This window comes from Schistocerca piceifrons, chromosome 7, assembly GCF_021461385.2.
Source record: "Schistocerca piceifrons isolate TAMUIC-IGC-003096 chromosome 7, iqSchPice1.1, whole genome shotgun sequence".
In the NCBI taxonomy this organism is placed as follows: Eukaryota; Metazoa; Arthropoda; class Insecta; order Orthoptera; family Acrididae; genus Schistocerca; species Schistocerca piceifrons.
The window spans coordinates 406,389,640-406,417,082 of record NC_060144.1 but is presented as its reverse complement, the minus strand read 5'-3'; the positions used below and the strand labels follow the sequence as shown (position 1 = coordinate 406,417,082).

Genomic DNA, 27,443 nt, shown 5'->3' with positions numbered 1-27,443 from the left:
GCCTTCGAAAACTCACTGTGACAGGGTGCAGAGGCTCGAGGTTCCTGTTCCATAAGATCTACAGAGGCATCAGAATTCTCACTGGGTTAGCAGACAGATTTCAGGGCAGAAAAATGGTTGGCGATGCAGAGCAGCGAAACGGAGGGCAGCAAGGTGAGAGTATCACGCACTGACACTGTGTAAGAGGATCTCCGAGTCGGCGAAGGAGAAGACCGTTTGCCTTTGATCAATTTCTTGGAGCCTTTGTGGTTGGCAGATGAAGACAAAGATGCTTGTTGGCTGGAGGGACACAATGAGTCTTCGCGGGAATATTCCTTTTGACCTTTCCAGTCTGCTGGCTGTATAGCAAACAATTCCACTGCTGGAGATGAAGATTTGGTGGCTTATTGTACAGCTGGAGGAGGAGGAAAAGAAGGATACAAGGATGCTACTGTGACACTTGGTAATTATAAAATCTTGGTGTTGAATTTGAGGTCACAAGTCTACATGGCCACATCCTCCTTGGAGCGAGGAGTAGCAAGAATGCTACCGTAAGTGCCAGGTGATAAAACTTAGGGCTTTTGACTAGCCAACAACTTGCGAGTGACAGGGTCAGGCACTTTTTCCTTCACCCAGATCTCCTGGATGTCCCGCTCATCAAGATATATGGGACATTCTTGGGATGAAGCTGCATTGTTGCCATTGCAATTGATACAGCGGAGAGAAGGTGGCGGGCAATTGCCCTCATGAACATCCCTACCACAAATAACACATGTGGCCATGTTCGGCAGGACATTCAAGTGTGGTTGTAATGCTGACACTGGTTGCAGTGCATTAGGCTTGGAATGTATGGTCAGACCTTGATGACTTCGGAGCCTGCTTAGATCTTTGATGGAAGCATACTCTATCAAACACAAGAAAAAGGGTGTGTGTGGGCACTAAGGTTGCATCAACCTTTTTCATTACCCGATAGACATCAGTGACAGCCTGATCAGGGAGTTAAGTTTGGATTTCTTCCTTGGTCAGACCATCAAGCAACCTAGTGTAAATAACAACACGCAAAGAATTCAGTGTTCAATGGTGCTTGACATGAAGTTGATAGCCTTGGTGGAACGAAGCTGCAAACAGTTGTTAGGTTTGAGAATCACAATTGGCCCCCAAATGCAAAGTGCCATTACATAAACAAGAACAGAATTTCACAGGGCCAGAAATTATATCAACACCTTTTTGAACAATAAAAGGATTAACTGTAGCAGAGGACTGACCTCCTTCAATACGTGATACCACGAGGAACCAAGGTGCTGCTGGGAGAGTCTTGGAATCTTCAGCCTCATTCTGTTTATGTTTAGTAGATGTAGACTGAGATGGTGACTGGCTCACTGCAGGAAAATCCCCCATAATTTCCAGCATCTCTGATGGTGTGCTCCTTCCAACTTCCCCCCACCCCCTCCCCAGAGAGGGCTCACTCCCCTTAGGTGATTATTCACATCTGACGTCACACCAACTGGGAAGGTAACAGCTCAGGCAATCACTACTCCCTGGACCTGGCCTATACCAGGGGTACGTGCAAAACCTACCTGCCGATCCAGGGATGGGAATTACGCGTTACCCAGTCACCTGCTACACATCGGATACAGTCGACCTTCAGGAGCACACAGAGAGGAAAGAGTATCAAAGAGAAACCTCAAATGCCAAAGCCGAGGAACGATAGGAGACAGACAATGAAATAGGGAAGAAAGGAATAAAGAAAAAACAGGAGGCACTGTTTTGATGTCACACTACTAAAACTACAGAACACATTCTCAAAATATCCTAGACATGCTCCCCAAGGGAAGGGATAAAAGAATAGCAGGAGGATAGACGTGCAGCACGGAAAGGAAAAGGTGCTGCAAAGGCATTGTCACCAAGCATGAACTCGCCAAAGATTGGTGAGCCCCCTGGAGGAAAAAAATCAAGCGTGTTGTAGAATCTGTCTTTCAGCAAAGTTGAATTTTACAAATCAATAACTTCCAACTGGAGTGACAATAACAAATCATCTGGTGAAACTGAGAATTGCATGCCGAACAATTCCATTTCCTTTTTTAAAAATAACAAGCTCTCAGAATCTTGTTTCAAAAGATGTAAAGATGTGATGAACTGCTTCATCTTGGCTTGATGATCACCGAAACTGTACCTTCAGGTTGTTTTAAGGAAGCCAAAATATTTAAGAATGTTAAAATTCCTGCACTAATCTGCCTTTCAAACAAACTTAACTTCTCCATGAACCTCTGATTAGCTTTTTTCCTGAGCTGTGTCTCTAAATTTGACGAGACATTGCTTGCTTCAAAAAGCAGACCCCTTCAACTGCCTATAGTTCCCTTGGAGACAAACACTCTGCACCTGCTACCATGCATCATTTTACGAGAGGTCCCACAGAAAATTGCTTGCTGCTCATTGCCACAATGTGAGTGACTTTGTAGCTTGCTCAAACTGCAGCTTCAATTCTGTTTTCTTCACAGTCATTCACCTGGAAAGTACAAACACATTACAGCACAAGTACTATGCTGCATATTTCTATAACTTCTGTCATAAGAACTGTTTTTTAAACTTACATCTCCTGGTATTTCCTTATTATGCCTGGCTACTAGTTCTTCGCATGCTTTGCCTTCTATTCACTCATACTGCAAGCCATGAAGAGATGTATAATTGTGCTGTATGTTTTACTAAATACTTTACGATGTACAAGATGCTGCGGAGATCCCTCTCTCAATAATAGAAATGTATCCTTCAATTGATGCACAGGACTTCTGCGACTGACCATAGCTGCTGCTGAACATGGGTTATTGCATCAGTTGTGGCTTAATGCAGCCAGGGGGTAGTGTGTTTGCTTTCCCCCACCACACAGGCTCCAAGCTTCTGCAGTGAGCACTCAATTTCCCTGGGGTACTGTTGGAACAGACTGCTTTATAGGATCATTAGGTACCTCACACTTCTTTGTATTATTGTTTTTTTTACCAAAAATTTCACAGTTGAGAAAAACAATGTGCCACTATCATACGGGGAGGGGAGGGGTGGGGCTGCTTGCACATATCAGTTTACTGCAAAATGTCCATTCACTCTGTTTAGCCACTTTATAGGCACTGCTCACAATAAATTTCATAAGTCTAGAATAAGAACAAAGTTAACTTCTTTTGGGAGATACTTATATCAATAAAGCAGTTTGTAATTTTGGTTAGTCAGATTAAGTTAAAAATCAAATTTTCCCAATGAAACTCTTAAAAAAAGAAAAAGAAGGAGGTGTGTAGTGTCATATTCAGGGTTGTCTTTTAGCTCTGGTAAATACTGTAGTTAAGGCAGTTCCAAACATGTGATAAAAAAAAAAAAAAGCCTCAATCTGTCTCACCAGATTGGAAGACACATCAAACATCTTTCAGTATTTGACATTGTCAACTGTTGTCAGTTACAATGTGTATCAAACAAAATATTACTTTGCAAAACATGGAAGAACAAGAACTCACTGGTTTCTCTTACTACTTGTACCATTTTAATACTTCAGAGTGCATTGCTACATATTACTGTTATTGTTTGTTTAACTTCCAAATGTATTAGATGAGGTGCCGGAACACATCTGTGCACTTTGCCTGGATATGGCAGCATAATAATTATTAGTGCCTGTATTTTTGCTCTAACACTACTGTTGACATCCAATGCAGTAAAACTATTGCTCCATTGATGTGTGGCCAGGTGAGTAAGTGTCAAGCTACAAATCCATAGGTCTAGAGCTCAATCTTCAATCAGACCTAGGAGTTTTCTTTGTCATTTATTGATTGTTTCACCACTGGTAATAACTGTCACTGTGAAAAAATTCAAAGTTGCACTGTGATTTCAGTTGAACTAGATTGAGCAGTTACTCTGGCAGATGCAAAAACTCACTGGTACTCACACTGATGCACACTGGAGATCATTTTAACATAGGGCACACAAACATGAGTTTTCCGTAGAGATGTTTTTGACAGACAGAGTTAGCACACTAAGCTCTTATCTGAATATTTCGTTATTCTATGTGTATCATTGCTCTTCGTCTGCTTTCCAACTATCCAGTTATCTAAAGTAAAGGTTTATTGTATTTCTTTTGGCTCAAAGCAAGCCCACCTACTGTGGATCTACATTACAAATGTTCTTAAATTATTTTATTACATCACATATAAAGCAGTTCAGAACAAATGCTATCTATTCATCCAATAAGGAGACCACGTGGTGATCAGACTTTTGTTATCTTTTATATTTATTGTATGTGAAGTTCAGAACGCGAATATCAATCTCGAACAGCAGTTTGATGCAACTCTCAAAAATTCTTGAGAAAACTGATTTTGAAGTTTTCCAAGCATCTTTAATTTGCCAAAGCTACAATACCTTTTCAATGGGCCACACAGCTCTGCAGTATGATGCTCGTCTGCCACATGAGCAGTTCATATTCGATTCCTGGCCGAAGCAACTTCAACAAAGTAGACTGTTTTACAAGGGTTTTCATGAAGTTGAAAAAATTAACTTTTTTTTTAATTTAAACAATCTTTGACAAAAGATCTGTAATGAATAATTTATATTTTCAATGAAAACTGAAATTGAGTGTGCGATATGTTATCAGAAATCCACAGACATGCACTTTTCATAAAAAAAAATTGCAATTATATGTATGTTAATCAGCATATATTTGATGAATTTGATATTTAAATGACTTGTGTATTCAAAATGAATAACAAAAATTGAAAAAGATAATGACCAAAACAAGACTCAAACTAGCAATCCAGTGATTATCAGCCTCGAGCACTACCTTCTTTTTTATCTTTTTATATTTTACACTTCAGGAAAATGCTCATAGAACATGCACCTCTGTTTAGACATTAGCGTCAGCCGGGAATCGAATCTGAGCTGCCCATGTGGAGAAGTGCATTCTACCACTGAGCCACTTGGCCCATTGAAAAATCATCCTGGCTTTGGCAACTTAATGATGCTTGGAAAACCTCATAGCTTAGGTTTTCGAGAATTTTTGAGTGTTACACTGATCTGCTTTGGTTGATTTATATTTGAATTCTGAACTTTATGTAATACAAACTACAAAAATCTGATTGTCGTGTAGTCTCCTTGTGAACAGAAACATTGAATTTCAGGAAGAACCAAATCCTCATTGATTTAAACAGATTAAAGTTAGTGTCGAGACATTAGAGAGAGAAAAGTGTGGTCTTAATGGTGCTGAGTGCCACTATCATACGGGGAGGGGAGGGGAGGGGTGGGGTGGAGTGGGGTGGTGGGTTAGCATTATTACAGACCTCACAAAGAGTGCTTCAGCTGCTTGAACATATCAGTTGACTGCAAAATGTCCATTCACTCTGTTTAGCCACCTTATAGGCACTGCTCTTTCAGGTGTGTGAACTAACACTGTGGAGTGGCCACAATAGACAACATCTTCACTAATTTTCCACTGGTGAGTGCACAGAAAGAAAGGACAGTGGCAAAAACTCTACTACAGTGAGAAGAAGGGTCCCTAAGCCTTTGTTCAGCAGAGACAAGTCCTACATTAGCGTGAGATGTTCTGGAGCTTAACCCAATTGGTTGCCTCTAGTATAGATCCACAGAGCATAATATCCATCAAAATCAGGAGGAAGAAGAGAAATGAATGACATAGTGAAAGAAAATTATAAACTGCCAACAGTTATTTCTTGATTAACACATTCTGAAAGCATATGCTTGTAATTCACTACTACTATACAGTTGCCAGCAGTGGAACACATTCTGATATACAAATGTTTAAAAACTCAGTATTAAGTAAGAACTTGTTAAAAGGTATGCATAATTATTAAATACAGTCAATTCATGTTTGGCCCTAAACACAGAAGTCTCTTTCCCTTCATGCAGCCCCTCAACTGCAATATCATAGCACCTGAAAACACAACATAAGCCAGTTCAGTAGTAACGAGTGTCATAGCCATTTGAAGACAGGAGACAGAAGGATGGAGAATGGTATCTGAGAAAGGGGGAGAAGACAACATGGGAGAGAGGAGAGCAAGACAACATGGGAGAGAAGAGAGCAAGACAACATGGGAGAGAAGAGAGCAAGACAACATGGGAGAGAAGAGAGCAAGACTACATGGGAGAGAAGAGAGCAAGACTACATGGGAGAGAAGAGAGCAAGACTACATGGGAGAGAAGAGAGCAAGACTACATGGGAGAGAAGAGAGCAAGACTACATGGGAGAGAAGAGAGCAAGACTACATGGGAGAGAAGAAAGGAAGAGAACACCTTATGAAAGTACGAACAAATATCAAACAAGGGCAAGAGGCAAACGACCAAGAAATGGAGGGCGGCGCTGGCTGGCACACGACGCAGAAGGCGGGGGGGGGGGGGGAGGTGGGCGCCGTCACACGCCGCAGAAGGGGGGGGGGGGGAGGTGGGCGCCGTCACACGCCGCAGAAGGGGGGGGGGGGAGGTGGGCGCCGTCACACGCCGCAGAAGGGGGGGGGGAGGTGGGCGCCGTCACACGCCGCAGAAGGGGGGGGAGGTGGGCGCCGTCACACGCCGCAGAAGGGGGGGGGGGGAGGTGGGCGCCGTCACACGCCGCAGAAGGGGGGGGGGGGGAGGTGGGCGCCGTCACACGCCGCAGAAGGGGGGGGGGGGGGAGGTGGGCGCCGTCACACGCCGCAGAAGGGGGGGGGGGGGAGGTGGGCGCCGTCACACGCCGCAGAAGGGGGGGGGGGAGGTGGGCGCCGTCACACGCCGCAGAAGGGGGGGGGGAGGTGGGCGCCGTCACACGCCGCAGAAGGGGGGGGGGGAGGTGGGCGCCGACACACGCCGCAGAAGGGGGGGGGGAGGTGGGCGCCGTCACACGCCGCAGAAGGGGGGGGGGGAGGTGGGCGCCGTCACACGCCGCAGAAGGGGGGGGGGGAGGTGGGCGCCGTCACACGCCGCAGAAGGGGGGGGGGGGAGGTGGGCGCCGTCACACGCCGCAGAAGGGCGGGGGGAGGTGGGCGCCGTCACACGCCGCAGAAGGGGGGGGGGGAGGTGGGCGCCGTCACACGCCGCAGAAGGGGGGGGGGGGAGGTGGGCGCCGTCACACGCCGCAGAAGGGGGGGGGGGGAGGGTGGGCGCCGTCACACGCCGCAGAAGGGGGGGGGGGGGGAGGTGGGCGCCGTCACACGCCGCAGAAGGGGGGGGGGAGGTGGGCGCCGTCACACGCCGCAGAAGGGGGGGGGGGGGGAGGTGGGCGCCGTCACACGCCGCAGAAGGGGGGGGGGGGAGGTGGGCGCCGTCACACGCCGCAGAAGGGGGGGGGGGGAGGTGGGCGCCGTCACACGCCGCAGAAGGGGGGGGGGGGGAGGTGGGCGCCGTCACACGCCGCAGAAGGGGGGGGGAGGTGGGCGCCGTCACACGCCGCAGAAGGGGGGGGGGAGGTGGGCGCCGTCACACGCCGCAGAAGGGGGGGGGGAGGTGGGCGCCGTCACACGCCGCAGAAGGGGGGGGGGGAGGTGGGCGCCGTCACACGCCGCAGAAGGGGGGGGGGGGGAGGTGGGCGCCGTCACACGCCGCAGAAGGGGGGGGGGGGGGGAGGTGGGCGCCGTCACACGCCGCAGAAGGGGGGGGGGAGGTGGGCGCCGTCACACGCCGCAGAAGGGGGGGGGGGAGGTGGGCGTCATCACACACCGCAGAAGGGGGGGGGGGGGAGGTGGGCGCCGTCACAAAAAGGCTCAGAAGGGGAGGTGCGCGGCAAAAAGGCTCAGAAGGGGAGGTGCGCGGCAAAAAGGCTCAGAAGGGGAGGTGCGCGGCAAAAAGGCTCAGAAGGGGAGGTGCGCGGCAAAAAGGCTCAGAAGGGGAGGTGCGCGGCAAAAAGGCTCAGAAGGGGAGGTGCGCGGCAAAAAGGCTCAGAAGGGGAGGTGCGCGGCAAAAAGGCTCAGAAGGGGAGGTGCACGGCAAAAAGGCTCAGAAGGGGAGGTGCGCGGCAAAAAGGCTCAGAAGGGGAGGTGCGCGGCAAAGAATGCAGTTAGATCCACACCAATAAATGCCCCCCCCCCCCCATCCCCCCCCCCCCTCATATTTCTCAAAGAATAAAAGTTACATGTAACAAGAGCTTAAAGTATCTAATTAATTAACAAGTACGTGTTAATGCATTAAATGTTTGCTGTAAGTAAGCAAGCCGGAAAAAGTTTATAAGGGGGTTTGGAATTATGCTAAAGTTTGTTGATAGTCGCTAAATGCTTTCACTCTCAATACTGGATGAATAAAGTCCGAACATTTGTGCACCACCAGTTATGTTGCCTAGAAACCATCACAGAGTTTCTGATTGTAATACTTGCCTTATTGTGTTAAACTTTTAATATTACATTGTACTTCTTAATGAGCACATTATGTCATCATTTTAAAGTTTTAAATTTGGTTAATAATCACTTAAAATATTGAAAATCTAATTTTTGTTAAATATAAAATCGGTCAGACGGGGAATCTGGAATTGTGTCTGGGTACTGTGCCCAGGTTCCGGGATAATAGTTTAGTAATATGCATATGTTACCAATACATCTAAAGGAATGATCGGGCATAGTTGCTTTTTTTGACAGTTACATAGACAAGATATTTAGACTGCTTATACATACTCAAACTCCACATAGTAGCGCAGAAACTCAACAAACAGTTCACCCAGTGTTTGAACATTATCTGAATGAAAAGGCCGCAATTCTTCATGAATGTTGATTCTATGTATATCGGAATGCGGACTGAATTTTCCTTGATATATTTCATGAAGGCAAGGTAACACTGAGGGAGCAACTCCACCTACAACAAAATGAAAATGATTCTTTGAAGTAATACAAACTAAAATATTTAATGCTAAATTAGTAAAACATGAATTGTATGAGAGATGTTAATTAAATTCTTATCCTGAGAAACATTACATAGTATTTGAGAAATGAATTTTTCTTATTTTCAGTGTAGTCTCCTTGTGCATAAATAAATTTAGTCTAATGACTTTCCAACTTTTTAATACCATTAGTAAACAATGGCACATAAAAAAAGTATCTTCCTCAGCTTCAACTTCTTCATTTCATGTTTATCTTTGTTCACCCTGCTACCATATGGGTGTCTTTCAAAGCAAAGGACCTGCAGTCTTGTAACAAACACTACATAAATACAGTTAGATCCCATTATACATGCATTTGTTATAATTGTTTTCCCAAATATAAATAATTTAGATTTAAGCCCAGTGCTGCAAACTGTTAACAGTATGCGGAAGCAATAATGTGTTAGCACATCTCAACGCAAATCTTCTATCATGTTTGCCGAGACATGAATCATTAGTTCAGGTCTGTGGAGCTGTGAAGTTGCACTTGACAAGGTATGTATTTAAATTGTAGGGTTGCAGGAAAGAAACAGTGTCTGTTGAGGGAAGGAAGCATGTATGCAAGTCACATTCATTAGAAACAAAGACAGAACCTCGGTTCGCTATATGAAAAGTGAGCGTATTGTTGACATTCAGGGCGTTTTGAAATTTTGTTAATCCACAATGAGAACTGATTGCGACAATGCGGAATCGCTTTGAAAAACTGCTCACGGTTCAACTGATTTAAGTATGACTAGAATGACCAAATCCTGCTCCGAGGTGACAGTAAAAATGAAAAATATGCGAAGCCACCAGATTGAGTATAACAACCAACTGCATGTGCCACTCTCTGGAGCTGATATTCAAGCTAAAGCCAAGAGCTTGTATACAGATTTAATGAAAGAAAAGGACTATCCAGCACCTTTATCAGCCACCTCAGGTTGGTTTGATTGCTTCACAACATTAAAATGACAGGAGAGCAGCTGCAGCAGATGAAGTTGGAGCTGAGAAATTTAAAAGAGGCTTAAAGAAGCTGTGACAGAAAAACACTATACTGCAAAGGAGGTTTCCGACCTAGATGAAACTAGATTATTTTGGAAACGAATACCTGGCCGCACGTTTATTTCTATTCAAGAAAAAACAGCACTTTGATTTAAGGCTGAAAAGGACGGATGCACCCTATTTTTCACAAGAATTGCTACAGGGGATTGCAAATTATAACTGTTTATCATCTACATCTCTTGAAATCCTAAGGCACTAGAGGGTTCTGACAAGAGCAGGCTTGGAGTTCATTGGATATGGGATAATGATTTTAGTGTATTTCAGACTTATAATTTCAAGTGTACAAATTTTACATTAAAAAAGGACGGGTATACACTCGCGCACACACACACACACATATCCATCCACACATATACAGACACAAGCATGTCTGCTTGTGTCTGTATATGTGTGGATGGATATGTGTGTGTGTGTGGATGGATGTGTGTGTGTGTGTGTGTGTGTGTGTGTGTGTGTGTGTGTGGATGGGTGTGTGTGTATGGATGTGTGTGTGTGTGTGTGTGGATGGATGTGTGTGTGTGTGTGTGGATGGGTGTGTGTGTGTTGATGGGTGTGTGTGTGTGTGTGTGTGTGTGTGTGTGTGTGTGTGTGTGGATGGATGTGTGTGTGTGTGTGTGTGTGTGTGTGTGTGTGTGTGGATGTGTGTGTGTGTGTGTGGATGGATGTGTGTGTGTGTGTGTGTGTGTGTGTGTGTGTGTGTGTGTGTGTGGATGGATGTGTGTGTGTGTGTGTGTGTGTGGATGGATGTGTGTGTGTGTGTGTGTGCGTGGATGGATGGATGTGTGTGTGTGTGTGTGTGTGTGTGTGTGTGTGTGTGTGTGTGTGTGTGTGTGTGTGTGTGGATGGATGTGTGTGTGTGTGGATGGATGTGTGTGGATGGATGGATGTGTGTGGATGGATGGATGTGTGTGGATGGATGGATGTGTGTGGATGGATGTGTGTGTGTGTGCGCGAGTGTATACCCGTCATTTTATTCCCCATAAGGTAAGTCTTTCTGCTCCCGGGATTGGAATGACTCCTTACCCTCTCCCTTAAAACCCACATCCTTTCGTCTTTCCCTCTCCTTCCCTCTTTCCTGATGAGGCAACAGTTTGTTGCGAAAGCTTGAATTTTGTGTGTATGTTTGTGTGTCTATCGACGTACCAGCGCTTTCGTTTGGTAAGTCACATCATCTTTGTTTTTGGCAGGTCGATAGACACACAAACAAACACAAACATACACACAAAATTCTAGCTTTCGCAACCAACGGTTGTTCGTCAAGGAAGAGTGAAGGAGATGGAAAGACGAAAGGATGTGGGTTTTAAGGGAGAGGGTAAGGAGTCATTCCAATCCCGGGAGCGGAAAGACTTACCTTAGGGGGAAAAAAGGACGGATACACACACACACACACACACACACACACACACACACACACACACAAGCAGACATATTCAAAGACAAAGAGTTTGGGCAGAGATGTCAGTCGAGGCGGAAGTCCAGAGGCAAAGATGATGTTGAATGACAGGTGAGGTATGAGTGGCGGCAACTTGAAATTAGCGGAGATTGAGGCCTGGTGGGTAACGGGAAGAGAGGATATATTGAAGAGCAAGTTCCCATCTCCGGAGTTCGGATAGGTTGGTGTTAGTGGGAAGTATCCAGATAACCCGGGCGGTGTAACACTGTGCCAAGATGTGCTGGCCGTGCACCAAGGCATGTTTAGCCACAGGGTGATCCTCATTACCAACAAACACTGTCTGCCTGTGTCCATTCATGTGAATGGATGGTTTGTTGCTGGTCATTCCCACATAGAATGCATCACAGTATAGGCAGGTCAGTTGGTAAATCACGTGGGTGCTTTCACACGTGGCTCTGCCTTTGATCGTGTACACCTTCCGGGTTACAGGACTGGAGTAGGTGGTGGTGGGAGGGTGCATGGGACAGGTTTTACACCGGGAGCGGTTACAAGGGTAGGAGCCAGATGGTAGGGAAGGTGGTTTGGGGATTTCATAGGGATGAACTAACAGGTTACGAAAGTTAGGTGGACGGCGAAAAGACACTCTTGGTGGAGTGGGGAGGATTGCATGAAGGATGGATTTCATTTCAGGGCAGGATTTGAGGAAGTCGTATCCCTGCTGGAGAGCCACATTCAGAGTCTGATCCAGTCCCGGAAAGTATCCTGTCACAAGTGGGACACTTTTGTTGTTCTTCTGTGGGAGGTTCTGGGTTTGAGGGGACGAGGAAGTGGCTCTGGTTATTTGCTTCTGTACCAGGTCGGGAGGGTAGTTGCGGGATGCGAAAGCTGTTTTCAGGTTGTTGGTGTAATGGTTCAGGGATTCCGGACTGGAGCAGATTCGTTTGCCACGAAGACCTAGGCTGTAGGGAAGGGACCGTTTGATGTGGAATGGGTGGCAGCTGTCATAATGGAGGTTCTGTTGCTTGTTGGTGGGTTTGATGTGGACGGACGTGTGAAGCTTGCCATTGGACAGATGGAGGCCAATGTCAAGGAAAGTGGCATGGGATTTGGAGTAGGGCCAGGTGAATGTGATGGAACCAAATATATATATATATATATATATATATATATATATATATATATATATATATAAAAACAAAGATGATGAGACTTACCAAACAAAAGCGCTGGCAGGTTGATAGACACACAAGCAAACACAAACATAGACACAAAATTCAAGCTTTCGCAACAAACGGTTGCTTCATCAGGAAAGAGGGAAGGAGAGGGAAAGACAAAAGGATGTGGGTTTTAAGGGAGAGGGTAAGGAGTTATTCCAATCCCGGGAGCAGAAAGACTTACCTTAGGGGGAAAAAAGGACAGGTATACGCACGCTCGCTCGCACACACACACACACACACACACACACACACACACACACACAGAGAGATATGACCACTGTCTCTGGAGTCTGGCCCCTGTAGCCAGACTGTGTGTGTGGGTGTGTGGGTCTCTTTGTGTGACTCATCATCTCTGCTATATGGTGAGTAGCAATCTTCCTTTTCAAAATACTGTCCTTATTCCATCCTGGATTTTCCATTACTTTATCTTGAAACAGCAAAGAACTTTTATATAAAATGTTAATACATCCCAATATTGACCTATGTACGAGGCATGTTTTTAAGTAAGTACCGTTTTGCCACACCGCGGCCGCAGCGCTGCGGTCGGCGTTCTGCACATGCGCTCTGGGTACCTATATCTGTTGTCTACGCATTGACGCCATTACAGTCTGATTCTTCCTTGTTTATGTTGTGTACTGAGTGTTTAAGATGCCTCTGATAATCTTGGGGCCCGTCGACTGTGACGTACGTGCTGTTATAAGATTTCTTAGTGCTGAAGGCCTAAAAGCAATCGATATTCATTGTGAGATCTGTGCAGTTTACGGAGAAAACGTTATGAAGGACGGAATGGTAAGAAAAAGGTGAGCACAAATGCGCATGATGAACAATGGAGTGGGTGTCCTTCAGTCGTTAATGAAAGTTTGGTGCAGGAAGTGGACAATACGGTGAGAGAAAACAGACACTTTACGATTTCCTCCTTGCGGGATGACTCCTAATGTTTCTCATAGTGTTTTGTATGGCATTGTGAGCGAGCACTTTAATTACCGAAAATTGTGCACACGTTGGGTACCAAAAATGTTGACGGATGTGCACAAAACCAAACGTTTAGACAGTGCATTGACTTTCCTTGAGCAGTACCACAACGATGCTGATGATTTCTTAAGCCAAATTGTTACGGGCGATGAAACATGGGTGGCCTATGTCACACCAGAATCAAAGCAACAGTCCATAGAATGGCGGCATTCAGATTCACCCAGAAAAGTGAAGTTTAAGCAAACAATTTCTGCCCAGAAAATCATGTGCACAGTTTTTTGGGACAGAAAAGGAGTATTGCTTGTGGAATTTCTGCCTCGTAATGAGACAATCAACACAGCAGCTTACTGTAAGACATGGCACAATCTGCATCGTTCAATCCAGAACAAAAGACATGGCAAATTGAGAAAGGGCATCGTTTTGCTGCAAGACAATGCCCGTCCACATGTGGTGAATCAGACCAAAGATCTCATCACATCTTTTCGATGGGAAACTCTAGATTATCCTCCGTACAGCCCCAAACTTGCGCCCAGTGACTACCATCTGTTACTGCACTTGAAGAAACACCTGGGTGGTCAGCGTCTTCAAGACGATAAGGAAGTCAAAACAGTGGTGATGCAGTGGTTAACAAGTCAGGTGGCAGACTTCTATGAGGAGGGTATTCAAAAACTGGTACAACGTTATGACAATTGCCTCAATGTTGACGGAAATTATATAGAAAAGTAGATTAAGGTACAGGCTTTCATGTAAAAATATCTTAGCACGTCTTAATTTCAAAACGGTACTTACTTAAAAAACATGCCTCGTATTTGAAACATGGGTAATTAAGAAAAGAGGTGTAAGCAGATTAAAGGTGAGTGAAATGAGGTTCCTCCGAAGTGGGTTAGGAATAACACAGAGAGATAGGATGAGGAATGAAGGGTAAGGGTAATAATGAAAGAGGATAAAAACATCAAAGCTAAGATGGTATGGGCACTTAAAGAGAATGGAAAACAAGAGGATTTCCATGATGGTACACGAAATGGAGATTCAAAGTAAACAACCCAGTGGAAAATCAAGAGACAGATGGCTGAAATGTGTGGAGGAATGTGTTACAAAGCCAGAACTGGGCCAGAGTAAACACAGAGAGATGGTGGGAGAACAGGACTAGATGGCAAGACTCGCATTCCAAACAGACCCAGCCTGGCACTGGAAACTGTTCATGATGATGATGACAACAATAGTGATATTAATGGAAAATATTTGCAACACCTTCATTTCAGTGCAGACACTGTCCTATTTATCTTTACTGTAGAGAAACTGTAACAACTGCAGGAATAAATAACTTAAAAGAACAAGCTTGAAAGTGAGCCTGAAAACCAACCAATATTTTTTTATTCATTTGTGTGTTTATTTCATATGGCAAGATGAACAAAGTGAACAACCAATATCAACAGTGAAGTCATACAACCACCTGATGAGATTCCATATTTAAGACAACTGAAGACAATGAATGAATGGACAGCAAGAACTACAACAGAAGAGTAAAAATTGCCTGGTGTGCATTTCATAAAATAAGCAGAGTTTTCAAAACTAAGCTTTTCATGTGTCTGAAAAGAGAAGTGTACTATCTGTGTGTCCATCAGTTTTGTCTTAAGGCATGCTAAATATGAAACCCATAAAAAATGTTTCTCAGCAAACATTGTAGACATGCATGTGGTTGGGGGGGATTACTAGAAGAGACTGGGAAACAAACATACATGTGGATCAGGGAACAGACTGGAATGAAAGGCTAAATTACAAGTCAGGTGAATTATACATGGACCAGGGAAGTCTCTTATTGTATTTCTAGAGATCACAAAAGGACTGATATGGTGAGCTATTGGAAAATATACATGTGACAGTAGAAAAGCACAGAACTGGAATGAATGTGTATGAAAGGAGACTAATATATGAAAGACTGAAGGCAGCCTTTACCTAGCAGTGGATTTTGAATAACTTTTAGTCCACACAATTAAAGGTTTTGGCAAATATGTTATTTACCTTCATTAGTGAGGTCAAAACAGCATCATTGGAATGTCACACAGAACAGTTTTTTAAAAAGGTATTCCTTAGAAAGGTATTTTGTATTAAGACAACCATCTATCAAACTTGGAGGAAACTGAGAGAAGAGGTATAATGCAAAACTTGCTCCTCAGCCTCTAATTTTGTAATGGGTTATGCTGTTGCATATGCTGAATAATAAAGCCTAATCTTAATTCCAAATGTACATTAGTATGAGGAGAAAGAGGCTAGCCAAAGTCAGAACAAGGGTTGATTGGTATTTGCATGATCCATGGAGTGTAACTGTAATACTTTGGTATGTGGAGGAACAAGACTGACTTACAGTTACAGTACACATTGCCAGTGAAAAATACAACATGCTGACCATTTGCATGATTTTCTTATGCTACTTGATTCTTTACACTAGTGGGTAAGTAGAGACAAATTTTTGTGGGGGGAATACCTCACTCATTTCCATGTTACACTAATGCTGAGCAATGGATAATGTTATCTTTTTTTTTCTTCTAGTATCACATTTATGAAAGTTACTGTTCTCTATCTGTAGTTTTAAACAAACAGAAAATCTACTGGCACCAGAATTACAACTTTTAGCTTAGCTTTCAGACAATGCCATCCTTTAAAGCTAATCATCAAACATCTCTAAACCTTTCAGAAATGCTTGTGGTACAATTCAGGGAGCAAAAGAAAAAGACACTTGGAAATTAAAATAAGCTATAAAAATTAGCACATGCAGAAAATGAATCCGACAAACTTCAACAGCTAAATCTAGATAAGAATTTTGACTGAAATATGCAGCTTCAGTACCTACGGAGTAAATTATATTGTTCTATGCCATAACACATTAGATTTGCCCAGACAGCAATTGCACAGCACTTCCAGGTTTCAGGAAAGTGCACCAGCCCCAAGATCGAACCCACCCTGTGAATTAACGATGTGGGCCAGTGAGCCAGCCAGCCTGGATGTGGGTATTAGGCTGTTTCCCATATTCCACTTCAGTTACACAATTCATGAATCTTTCAAAAAATGTTCTCACACCTCCACATGGGATAACACTAGATGCAGACAAATGGGGTACCCTATCCCATGGGGAGAAGGGGTGGTGAAAGGACAGACATCCAGCAATCCTCTACTACTAACACAGCTAAATCTAGATTAACATGCCAAGTCCATGAAGACATAGGATAAAAGGCAGGAAAGAGATGACGACTCCACAAGAGATTAGTGAATGAAAATAGGAAAAATGTCAACTTTCTAACATTTTCAAGTCCAAAATCTGCTACTATTCACTATGCAAAACTTGCAGAGTTTAGTCATTTAAACAGCAGTGCTACATACAGTAATCCTCCACGATGTATCGAAAATGTGTGCTGCATTGGGACTAATGGCCTCATACATAATCAAATAATTTTTTGGACTTTACTATGTTTGTCAAATATTTGACCTTGTATGGCACTGTTTAATGTGTTTGTCCAACATTGAGAGTGTTTTGAGAGACATTTTGATTGACAGTAGATTTAACAAGCTGGAGGACATTGTTAATGTTGGAGTTTCGCCACATATTTTTAGTGAAGAAGAATTTTATTACAACCTATCTCATTGTATTGCGAGTTTTCTCAACTATGAAAACTACAATCAAAGGGAAAAACAAAATACAAGTGGCAATCACCAAAATAGTAAAGATGTAGCGTCTTTCCCAGCTATATATTATGCAGAAAGAGGTTAGGCAGCCTACAAATGGGAGTGCAATAAAATAAAAGTACAAGAGTTCTCTGATTCTTCTTCAAGCCAATCACTGCCACCCTACCTAAAACCTCTTTCCTCATTACCTTAGCCAGCTTCATCCTAACTCACAACTTCTTCACTTTCGAAGGCCAGACATACCAACAATTAAAGGGAACAGCTATGGGTAACAGGATGGCCCCCTCGTACACCAACCTATTTATGGGTCACTTAAGAGGAAGCCTTAATGGTTACACAGGCCTGCCAAACCAAAGTTTGGTACAGATTTATTGATGACATCTTCATGATCTGGACTCATAGTGAAGAAGAACTCCAGAATTTCCTCTCCAACCTCAACTCCTTTGGTTCCATCAGATTCACCTGGTTCTACTCCAAATCCCATGCCACTTTCCTCGATGTGTTTTTTTCTGTTTGTGGTTTTAGGGCGCAAAGCGGCTATGGTCATTAGCGCCCAGCCCGTGACGTAGGAAACAGGAAAAAAACGAAATTTAAAACCAGCAGCAATGGGAACAAAGTCATAAAATTTGAGAAACTAAAGACAGAAGGAATGCTTAAAAATCCACAATAGAAAGGGGTTGGTTGTCCCCAAAAAAGCTTCAAATGACTGACGTCATTTCACTGCCACTAATAAACTGGAGAACGCGGTCGGCTGAGCGCGTGTCATCTGCTAAAATCTACGATCGATCAGGCGATAGCTGTAGACGGGAGCGTAACGGATTAAAATAGGGGCATTCAATTAAAAGGTGTCTGACCGTCCACAGCTGAGAGCAGTGGGGACAGAGTGGGGGAGGATCACCGCTTAAAAGATGTCGATGGCTAAAAAGACTGTGCCCTATCCGGAGTCTAGCTAAAATTACCTCCTCCCGACGACGCGTTCGGGAGGAAGAGGTCCAAGCGCAAGGAAGGGCTTTCACTTCCCGCAATTTATTATGGGGAAGTGTTGGCCAATGCGCATGCCATAAATGAGCAACTTGGCGACATAAACCGCTCCGTAGATCGGTAATGGGAAGCGACTGAATAGCTGGCCGAGGAAGAGAGACTGCAGCCTTGGCCGCTATATCGGCCGCCTCATTCCCACAGATACCAGCGTGTCCCGGGAGCCAGAGGAACGCCACCGAGACGCCCCCCAGGTGGAGCAAGCGCAGACAGTCCTGAATCCGGTGGACCAGAGGGTGCACAGGGTAAAGAGCTTGGAGGCTGAGGAGAGAGCTGAGAGAATCTGAGCAGATTACGTACTGTATCCACTGATGGCGGCTGATGTAGTGGACAGCCTGGAGAACAGCGTAAAGCTCCGCAGTATAAACCGAACACTGGTCGGCAAGCCGAAAGTGATTTGGGGTGTCGCCAACAATATAGGCACTCCCTACACCTAACGATGTTTTCGAGCCGTCAGTGTAAATAAATGTGGCGTCCGTCATTTGTGCACATAGAGCAGCAAATGCCCGACGGTAAACAAGTGTAGGGGTACCATCCTTGGGAAATTGACACAGGTCTCGGAGCAAGTCGATCCGGGGACGGAGCCAAGGCAGTGCCGTACCCCAAGTTGTCAAGAAGGTTTTAGGAAAGCGGAAGGAAAGAGAATGGAGCAGTTGACAGAAACGGACTCCCGGGGGTAGTAGGGAGGAGGAGCGGCCTGCATACCCTACATCAAAGGAGGCGTCGAAAAAAAGGTCATGGGCTGGATTAGCAGGCATGGAAGAAAGATGGCTAGCATAACGACTCAGAAGGACTGCCCGCCGATTGGACAGCGGAGGTTCAGCAGTCTCAGCATAAAGGCTTTCCACAGGGCTGGTGTAAAAAGCTCCAGACACTAAACGTAATCCACGGTGGTGGATACAGTCGAGACGCCGAACAATAGACGGCCGAGCAGAGGAGTAGACTATGCTTCCATAATCCAATTTCGAGCGCACTAAGGCGCGATAGAGGCGGAGAAGGACCACTCGGTCCGCTCCCCAGGAGGTACCATTCAGGACACGGAGGGTGTTAAGGGAACGCAGACAGCGAGCCGAAAGATAGGAAACGTGGGAGGACCAGCACAGTTTTCTGTCAAACATAAGACCCAAGAATTTAGCGACGTCGGAAAACGGAAGGTTGACAGGACCTAGATGTAAGGAGGGCGGAAGAAACTCCTTACGTCGCCAAAAATTAACACAAACGGTCTTACTGGGTGAGAAACGGAAGCCGGTTTCGATGCTCCACAAGTGGAGGCGATCGAGACATCCTTGAAGACGTCTTTCAAGAAGGCTGGTCCGTTGAGAGCTGTAGTAGATCGCAAAATCGTCCACAAAGAGGGAGCCCGAGACATCAGGAAGGAGACAATCCATAATTGGATTAATGGCGATGGCAAACAGTACAACACTCAGCACGGAGCCCTGGGGTACCCCCTTTTCTTGGGAGAAAGTACGGGAGAGAGTAGTGTTCACCCGCACCCTAAATGTGCGCTCTGCCATAAATTCGCGAAGAAAAAGGGGCAGCTGGCCCCGAAAGCCCCAAGAGAACAGTGTGCGGAGGATATCTGTCCTCCAACAGGTATCGTATGCTCTCTCCAGATCAAAAAATATTGCTACCGTTTGGCGTTTCCGGAGAAAATTGTTCATGATATAAGTGGAGAGAGCAACAAGATGGTCAACTGCAGAACGATGCTTTCGGAATCCGCATTGGGCTGGTGTTAAAAGACTGCGGGATTCCAGCCACCAAGCTAAACGGTAATTCACCATACGCTCCAAAACCTTACAGACACTACTCGTGAGAGAAATGGGGCGATAACTAGAGGGGAGATGTTTGTCCTTTCCAGGTTTCGGAACGGGAACGACAATAGCTTCCCGTCATCGCCTGGGAAAGGTACTGGCGGTCCAAATTCGATTATAAAGGCGAAGGAGGTAACGCAGACTATGGGTTGATAAATGCAGCAACATTTGGACGTGGATACCATCTGGTCCTGGGGCGGAGGAGCGAGAAGAAGAGAGGGCATGTTGGAGTTCCCGCATGGAGAAAACAGTATTGTAGCTTTCGTGATTCTAAGAGGAGAAAGCAAGATGTCGCACTTCCGCTGCACGTTTCTTCGGGAGAAACGCTGGCGGGTAATTTGAAGAGCTCGAAATCTCAGCAAAGTGCTGACCCAATGAGTTAGAAATTGCGACGGGGTCCACTAAGGTATCATTCGCGACAGTGAGCCCAGAGACCGGGGAGAAACTAGGCGCGCCTGAGAACCGTCGAAGCCGACTCCAAACTTCCGAGGAGGGAGTGAAGGTGTTAAATGAGCTAATAAAGAATTTCCAGCTTGCCTTCTTGCTATCGCGGATGACGCGACGGCATCGCGCACGGAGCTGCTTATATCGGATACAGTTGGCCAAAGTTGGATGGTGACGGAAAATGCGAAGAGCACGTCGCCGCTCATGTATTGCGTCATGGCATGCCTCGTTCCACCAAGGAACTGGGGGGCGCCGGGGCAATTCAGAGGTGCGTGGTATTGAACGTTCCGCAGCGGTGAGAATAACGTCGGTAACATGTGTGACCTCATCGTCGACGCTGGGAAAGCGACGGTCAGCGAATGTCGCTAGAGACGAAAAAAGTGTCCAATCGGCTTGGGCAAACTTCCAGCGTCGCGGGCGCATGTAGGGCAGTTGAGGCTGCAGTCTAAGGACACATGGAAAGTGGTCACTCGAGTGTGTATCATCAAGGGCAAACCATTCGAAGCGCCGAGCTAGCGGAACAGTACCGACCGCAAGGTCCAAATGAGATAAATTTGTCGTGGAGGCAGAAAAAAATGTGGGGACCCAAGTGTTGAGGCAGACTAGATCCGCTTGGTGGAAGACGTCTAGCAATAGGGAGCCACGTGGACAAGGATGCGGAAATCCCCAAAGCGGGTGGTGGGCATTGAAGTCCCCAACCAGCAAATAGGGGGGTGGAAGCTGATCAAGAAGATGAAGGAGATCAGCTCGTGCCATTGGTGTGGACGATGGAATGTATACCGTACAAAGAGAGAACGTGTATCCAGAAAGGGAAAGACGGACGGCGACAGCTTGGAAGGAACTGTTTAAGGGGATTGGGTGATAATGGAGAGTATCATGGAGCAGAATCATGAGTCCTCCATGGGCTGGAGTGCCTTCAACAGAGGGGAGGTCATATCGGACGGACTGAAAATGAGGGAGAACAAAGCGGTCATGGACCCGCAGCTTTGTTTCCTGAAGACAGAAGATGACCGGCGAGTATGATCGTAAGAGGATCGACAATTCATCCCGATTGGCTCGAATGCCGCGGATACTCCAGTGGATAATGGACATAGGGTCAACAGAAAACGGAGGAACGTGACCAAGGGTGCTGTCAACTCAACGACTGCTCAGAGCTTGCGACCGACAGCATGGAATGGCATTCAGTCGAAGGCAGAAGATCCTGATCCATAGGTTGGTCAGGAGCAGCTCCTGCCACCAGCGATCGGCCGGTTGACCGGCCACCAGCAGTGCGCCTCGACGACACAGAAGACGGCCGAGGGCGATTTCCGCCAGGTGGTGCTGTAGATGGGACACGCCTTGGCGGAGAAGGAGAGGAACTGTGTTTCTTCGTAGCCTTCTTGGAAGTATGATGTTTAGATGAAGGAGGAACCGATGGTTGCGAAGTTGCGGTACGTAAAAACTCTTCACGAGAATGCTCTTTTTTCGAAGACTTGGCGTCTGACTTTGGGCTCGAGATTTAGCAGAACCTGACGAAGCGTGAGCCATTGAGTGGGCAGGCGAAAGTGGTGAGGTTGAACAGGCGATCTTTGCGCTGGCCGATCTGACGACCATGGTACTAAAGGTGAGGTCGCAAGTCTGCGTGGCCGCCTCCTTTGTTGGCCGAGGAGAAGCAAGGACAGTGCTGTATTTTCCTTTCTGAGGCACGGTGGGCTGTCGACTGGCGAATAATTTTCGAGCAGCAAAGGTCGACACCTTTTCCTTCACTCTTATTTCCTGGATGAGCTTTTCGTCCTTATAAACGGGGCAATCTCGAGAGGAAGCAGCGTGGTCACCCATACAGTTGATGCAGCGAGGGGAAGGAGGTGGACAAGCACCCTCATGGGTATCCTTGCCACACGTAACACATTTGGCCGGATTGGAACAGGACTGGCTGGTGTGATTGAACCGCTGACATCGATAGCAACGCGTAGGGTTTGGGACATAAGGGCGAACGGAAATTATCTCATAGCCTGCTTTGATTTTTGATGGGAGTTGAACTTTGTCAAATGTCAAGAAGACAGTGCGGGTTGGAATGATGTTCGAGTCAACCCTTTTCATAACCCGATGAACAGCTGTGACGCCCTGGTCAGACAGGTAGTGCTGAATTTCTTCGTCAGACAATCCATCGAGGGAGCGTGTATAAACAACTCCACGCGAGGAATTTAAGGTACGGTGCGGTTCACCCGGACAGGGAAGGTGTGGAGCAGAGAAGTACGCAGCAATTTTTGAGCCTGGAGGGCACTGTGTGTTTCTAACAACAGGGTGCCATTCTGTAATCTGGAACAAGACTTTACACGACCCGCAATTGCGTCGACACCTTTCTGAATAATGAAAGGGTTGACCGTGGAAAAGTCGTGACCTTCGTCAGACCGAGAAACAACAAGGAACTGTGGCAACGATGGAAGAACCGTCTGTGGCTGAGACTCAGTGAACTTACGTTTGTGAGTAGACATAGTGGAAGGTGAGGAAACCATTGCGGAAGAATCCCCCATGATTACCGGCGTCTCCGATGGCGCGCTCCTCCCTTGTGGTGGCCCTCACCGAGGGCACACCCGCCTTAGGTGATTGTTCACACCTCAGGTCACACCTCCCGACAAATGGACGGAGGGACCAATCGGCACTTTCGGAAGGTATCAGCTCGGGTAATCACCCCTCCCTGGGCCTGGCCGTTACCAGGGGGTACGTACGTGTCCTACCTGTCTACACAGGGCGGGGAATTACGCCTTACCCCGTCACCGGCTACGCATTGAAGTGCGTGGGTCGGCCTTCAGACACGCACAGGGAGGAAAAAAGAGAAAGGGAAAGGAAAGAAGAGGGGGGTCTCAAACGCCGCAGCGGAGAAAAGGGCAAGGAGAAGAGGGAAGGAAAGGAGAAGGACAGAGGAAGGACGAGGACTTGTAAGTGTAGAAAGCAAGGAATTTGGAACAATTTCGAGCGTCCGTCTCCGGACGTAGGCACAAACCGTACTCCCAGAGGGGGAGAAAGGGAAGGAAAGAGCCAGAGGTTGGGGGGGGGGGGGGGGGGGGGGGCGAAGATGGGGGACGGGGAGGGACGCGGTAAGGGAAGGGAAGGTATGCAGCCCGGAAAGGAAGGAGGGCCACATTAGCTCGGTGTCCCGTGCTCGCTACGCACGTGTCCACAAAAGAGTTGTGGACCCCCTGGGGGGACTTTCCTCGATGTTGACCTCCATCTGTTCAATGGCCAGCTTCACACATCCGTCCACATCAAACCCACCAACAAACAACAGTACCTCCATTATGAGAGCTGCCACCCATTCCATATCAAACGGTCCCTTCCCTACAGCCTAGGTCTTCATGGCAAACAAATCTGCTCCAGTCCTGAATCCCTGAACCATTACACCATCAACCTGAAAACAGCTCTCGCATCCCGCAACTATCCTCCCGACCTGGTACAGAAGCAAATAACCAGAGCCACTTCCTCATCTCCCCAAACCCAGAACCTCCCACAGAAGAACCACAAAAGTGACCCACTTGTGACAGGATACTTTCCGGGACTGGATCAGACTCTGAATGTGGCTCTCCAGCAGGTATACAACTTCCTCAAATCCTGCCCCGAAATGAGATCAATCCTTCACGAAATCCTCCCCACTCCACCAAGAGTGTCTTTCCATCGTCCACCTAACCTTCGTAACCTCTTTGTTCATCCCTATGAAATCCCCAAACCACCTTCCCTACCCTCTGGCTCCTACCCTTGTAACCGCCCCCGGAGTAAAACCTGTCCCATGCACCCTCCCACCACCACCTACTCCAGTCGTGTAACCCGGACGATCAAAGGCAGAGGCATGTGTGACAGCACCCACGTGATTTACCAACTGACTTGCCTACACTGTGAAGCTTTCTATGTGGGAATGACCAGCAACAAACCATCCATTCACATGAATGGACACAGGCAGACAGTGTTTGTTGGTAATGAGGATCACCCTGTGGCTAAACATGCCTTGGTGCACGGCCAGCACATCTTGGCACAGTGTTACACCGTACGGGTTATCTGGATACTTCCCACTGACACCAACCTATCAGAACTCCGGAGATGGGAACTTGCCCTTCAGTATATCCTCTCTTCCCGTTACCCACCAGGCCTCAACCTCCACTAATTTCAAGTTGCCACCGCTCATACCTCACCTGTCATTCAATAACATCTTTGTCTCTGTACTTCCACCTCGACTGACATCTCTGCGTGTGTGCGTGTGTGTATGTGTGTGTGTGTGTGTGTGTGTGTGTGTGTGTGTGTGTGTGTGTGTGTGTGTGCGCGCGCGCGTGTTTGTTTTTGTTTCTATCAACGTACCAACACTTTCATTTGGTAAGTTACAGAATATTGGTTTCAACTAGCATCTTGTTCTCTTTCTTTACCCAAAAGAGACCACACTATTTTCTTCATGGGCAGAGATTTTGTAGTACCGTGTTTTGCCGCTAGGAGCGCATAGAGTGAATGTTCCAGAATCTGGAAGCCAAGTGCCATCAGGAGGTCATGACTATTTCGGCAGAGTTTACAGTGACAACTGTGTTGTGTGACTCTCACTTTTGCAATGACTGATTTCCATGAACAGCATGCGACAATGAAATTCTGCCTTTTTGCTCATAAAAAGTGGAACAAAACCTCTTGAAATGGAAGGATGATGCTATGGGGAAAATGCAAGTGTTTGAGTGGTTCTCATTTCAATTATGGCTGATGACAAATCTCATTCTGGTCACCCTTCCATAGCCTGAACACACAAAAACATTGAAAGCATTTGAGCGATCATCAATGAACAACGCAAAAGGACCACTGAAGAAATTGTGGAGCTGTTGAGAGTGAGTGAGTTCAGTGCAGCAAATTGTGACAAGATTTGGGAATGAAAAGGGTGGCTGCCAAATTCGTGCCACGAATGCTGACTGCTGAACAAAAATAACGTCTTGTGAAAGCATGCTGTACTTTCACAGAAATGTCCTGAAACGATCGTAACTTTTTTTTTTCAAAAATTATCATAGGTAGCTAAACTTGGTGCTATGGTTACCATCCTGAAACAAAGCAAAAATCAAGACACTGGAAGACTTACAAGTTCGCCTCACCCCAAGAGAGCTCATCATGTGAAATCAAATATTAAAGCAATGCCGATTTGTTTATCTGATGTGAGAGGAGTCATCCATTCAGCGTTTGTTCTGCAGGGTCAGACAGCTAACCACGCTTTCTACATGGAAGTTATGAAAAAAGATTGCCCGAGAGTGCGCAGCGGAAGTGGCCTGATTTGTGGCAGATGGGTGACTGATTTTCCCATCATGACAATACGCCTGCCCACACAGCCCTGTCTGTACAACAGTTCTCGTCAAAAATGTTATGACCTCTGTTTCTCACCCACACACTCAACCATCATTGGTCCATACAACTGTTTTTGTCTCCTGGAATGAAGAAAGACATGAAAGGAACGTGTCTTGCTGATGCTGTAGTGAAGAAAAAATGGTGAAGGCACCATCAAGCATTACAAAAGACGAATTTAAACTATGCTTTGAAAAATGAAATAATAGTTTAAACAAGTTTATTAATGCAAGTGGAGAGTACTCTGGAGGTGACTGATGATTTGTGCTTAAAATGTGAATAAACAAGTTAAAAAATATGTAGAACTTGCTGATCCATAAATCATGCACCAATAATGAAGCCAACATTAAGATACTGAAGCAGAATTGTATTCAATTTACTTCACAGTAAAAAAAATTGAAAATATATTAATTCTGTCCACTTTTTCAACATATTTGTCACCAGCTGCAACAGAAAGATAACTGGAAGAGAAGTAACAATAAGGAAACCCATCTAAAAAATGAAAGAATATGCTGAACACCTAACAGCTGACAGTACACTAGTCATGACACTGCCATAAAGCATTTCACTTGAAACACCTCCTTAAGGAACACAGTTTCATCCAAATATCTGTCAATTACATTTACTCAACTCAGTGTTCACGGAAGTGTGGTGATAACAACAACATGAAATAGGCAGACAACACTGAGAGCCTTGTCAATCGCACTGTCAAACAAAGCCTATGAGGATTCAATTTTTAAGATAGTCCAAACAAGACAACATTTTATCAATTTCTAAGTCTTTCTTAACAACTTGTATAATGGGACACTTTGGTAACTGCTTACTGACTCCCTCCACAAATTCAAAAATTGTTCTTCATACAACGAGGATCGATAATACTTATCTCTCCTTTCTCAGAGCTGAATTACAAGAGCACTGTCTATCATTTCATTATCGTGACAGAACAATGGTTCCTGGCTGGCAACAGCAGTAGCCCTGGCTGGTATAGTTCACTTACACACACTGCATTTTCTAATGGTTGTGTCGGAAGGTTATCTTGTCTACCATTCAGGACAACATATTTTCAGTATGCTGCAGTCTGCTGCATGAAGCATTATGTTGCATACCATTTTCTTCTTCAGCTACGTAATTCAAGTAAAGTGAGTCCCCTTTACTGGTGAAGGCTGTGGCCGAAAGCTGTGAGTGAGTGTCTTTTAATCGTGCCTGTCTACAACTTGACGTGTCTTTTTTATGGTAAGTAGCGAACTATCTTTTCCTACATTGTTGATATTCCAACCTGGAGTTTCCATTGTTTGAAATTCCTTTATTTGTTGCATTTTATTTTTTGTTCCTGAAGGACAAGGCACTACCCACTCTAAACAGTATATCTACAATAGCAGTTAACACGGGCTTCTGAAGAGTGACATTACATTACTTCGTAGCATGCAATCCACACTTCTTGCAAATAGGTTCGTCTATAAAACGTCAGTGTGGTATTTTTTGCCTCCCTGATCGCAAGTCTTTACCATTTCTGTTAAGGTTTATTTATCTCTGAATTCACACTTTTGCACATTTGAACTTCAATGCAGATTGTTGGGCTACTCTTACCTCAAGACACTATAATGTACATTTTGAATTTAAAAGCAATATAACTTCCATAAGATATGGTTTGTCAATCTCTCCACAAATACCAC

At 45.7% G+C, this 27,443-nt stretch overlaps 1 protein-coding gene across 1 annotated transcript in view; it reads right to left on the bottom strand.

Moving 5' to 3' along the window:
* Positions 1-27,443, bottom strand: part of LOC124805355 (poly(A) RNA polymerase gld-2 homolog A-like) — a 161,767-nt gene that overhangs the window by 28,878 nt on the left and 105,446 nt on the right. The window contains exon 9 of the mRNA XM_047265894.1: positions 8,598-8,775. Within this exon, the coding sequence (XP_047121850.1) occupies positions 8,598-8,775 (178 nt within the window). The remainder of the gene's footprint in view (positions 1-8,597; positions 8,776-27,443) is intronic.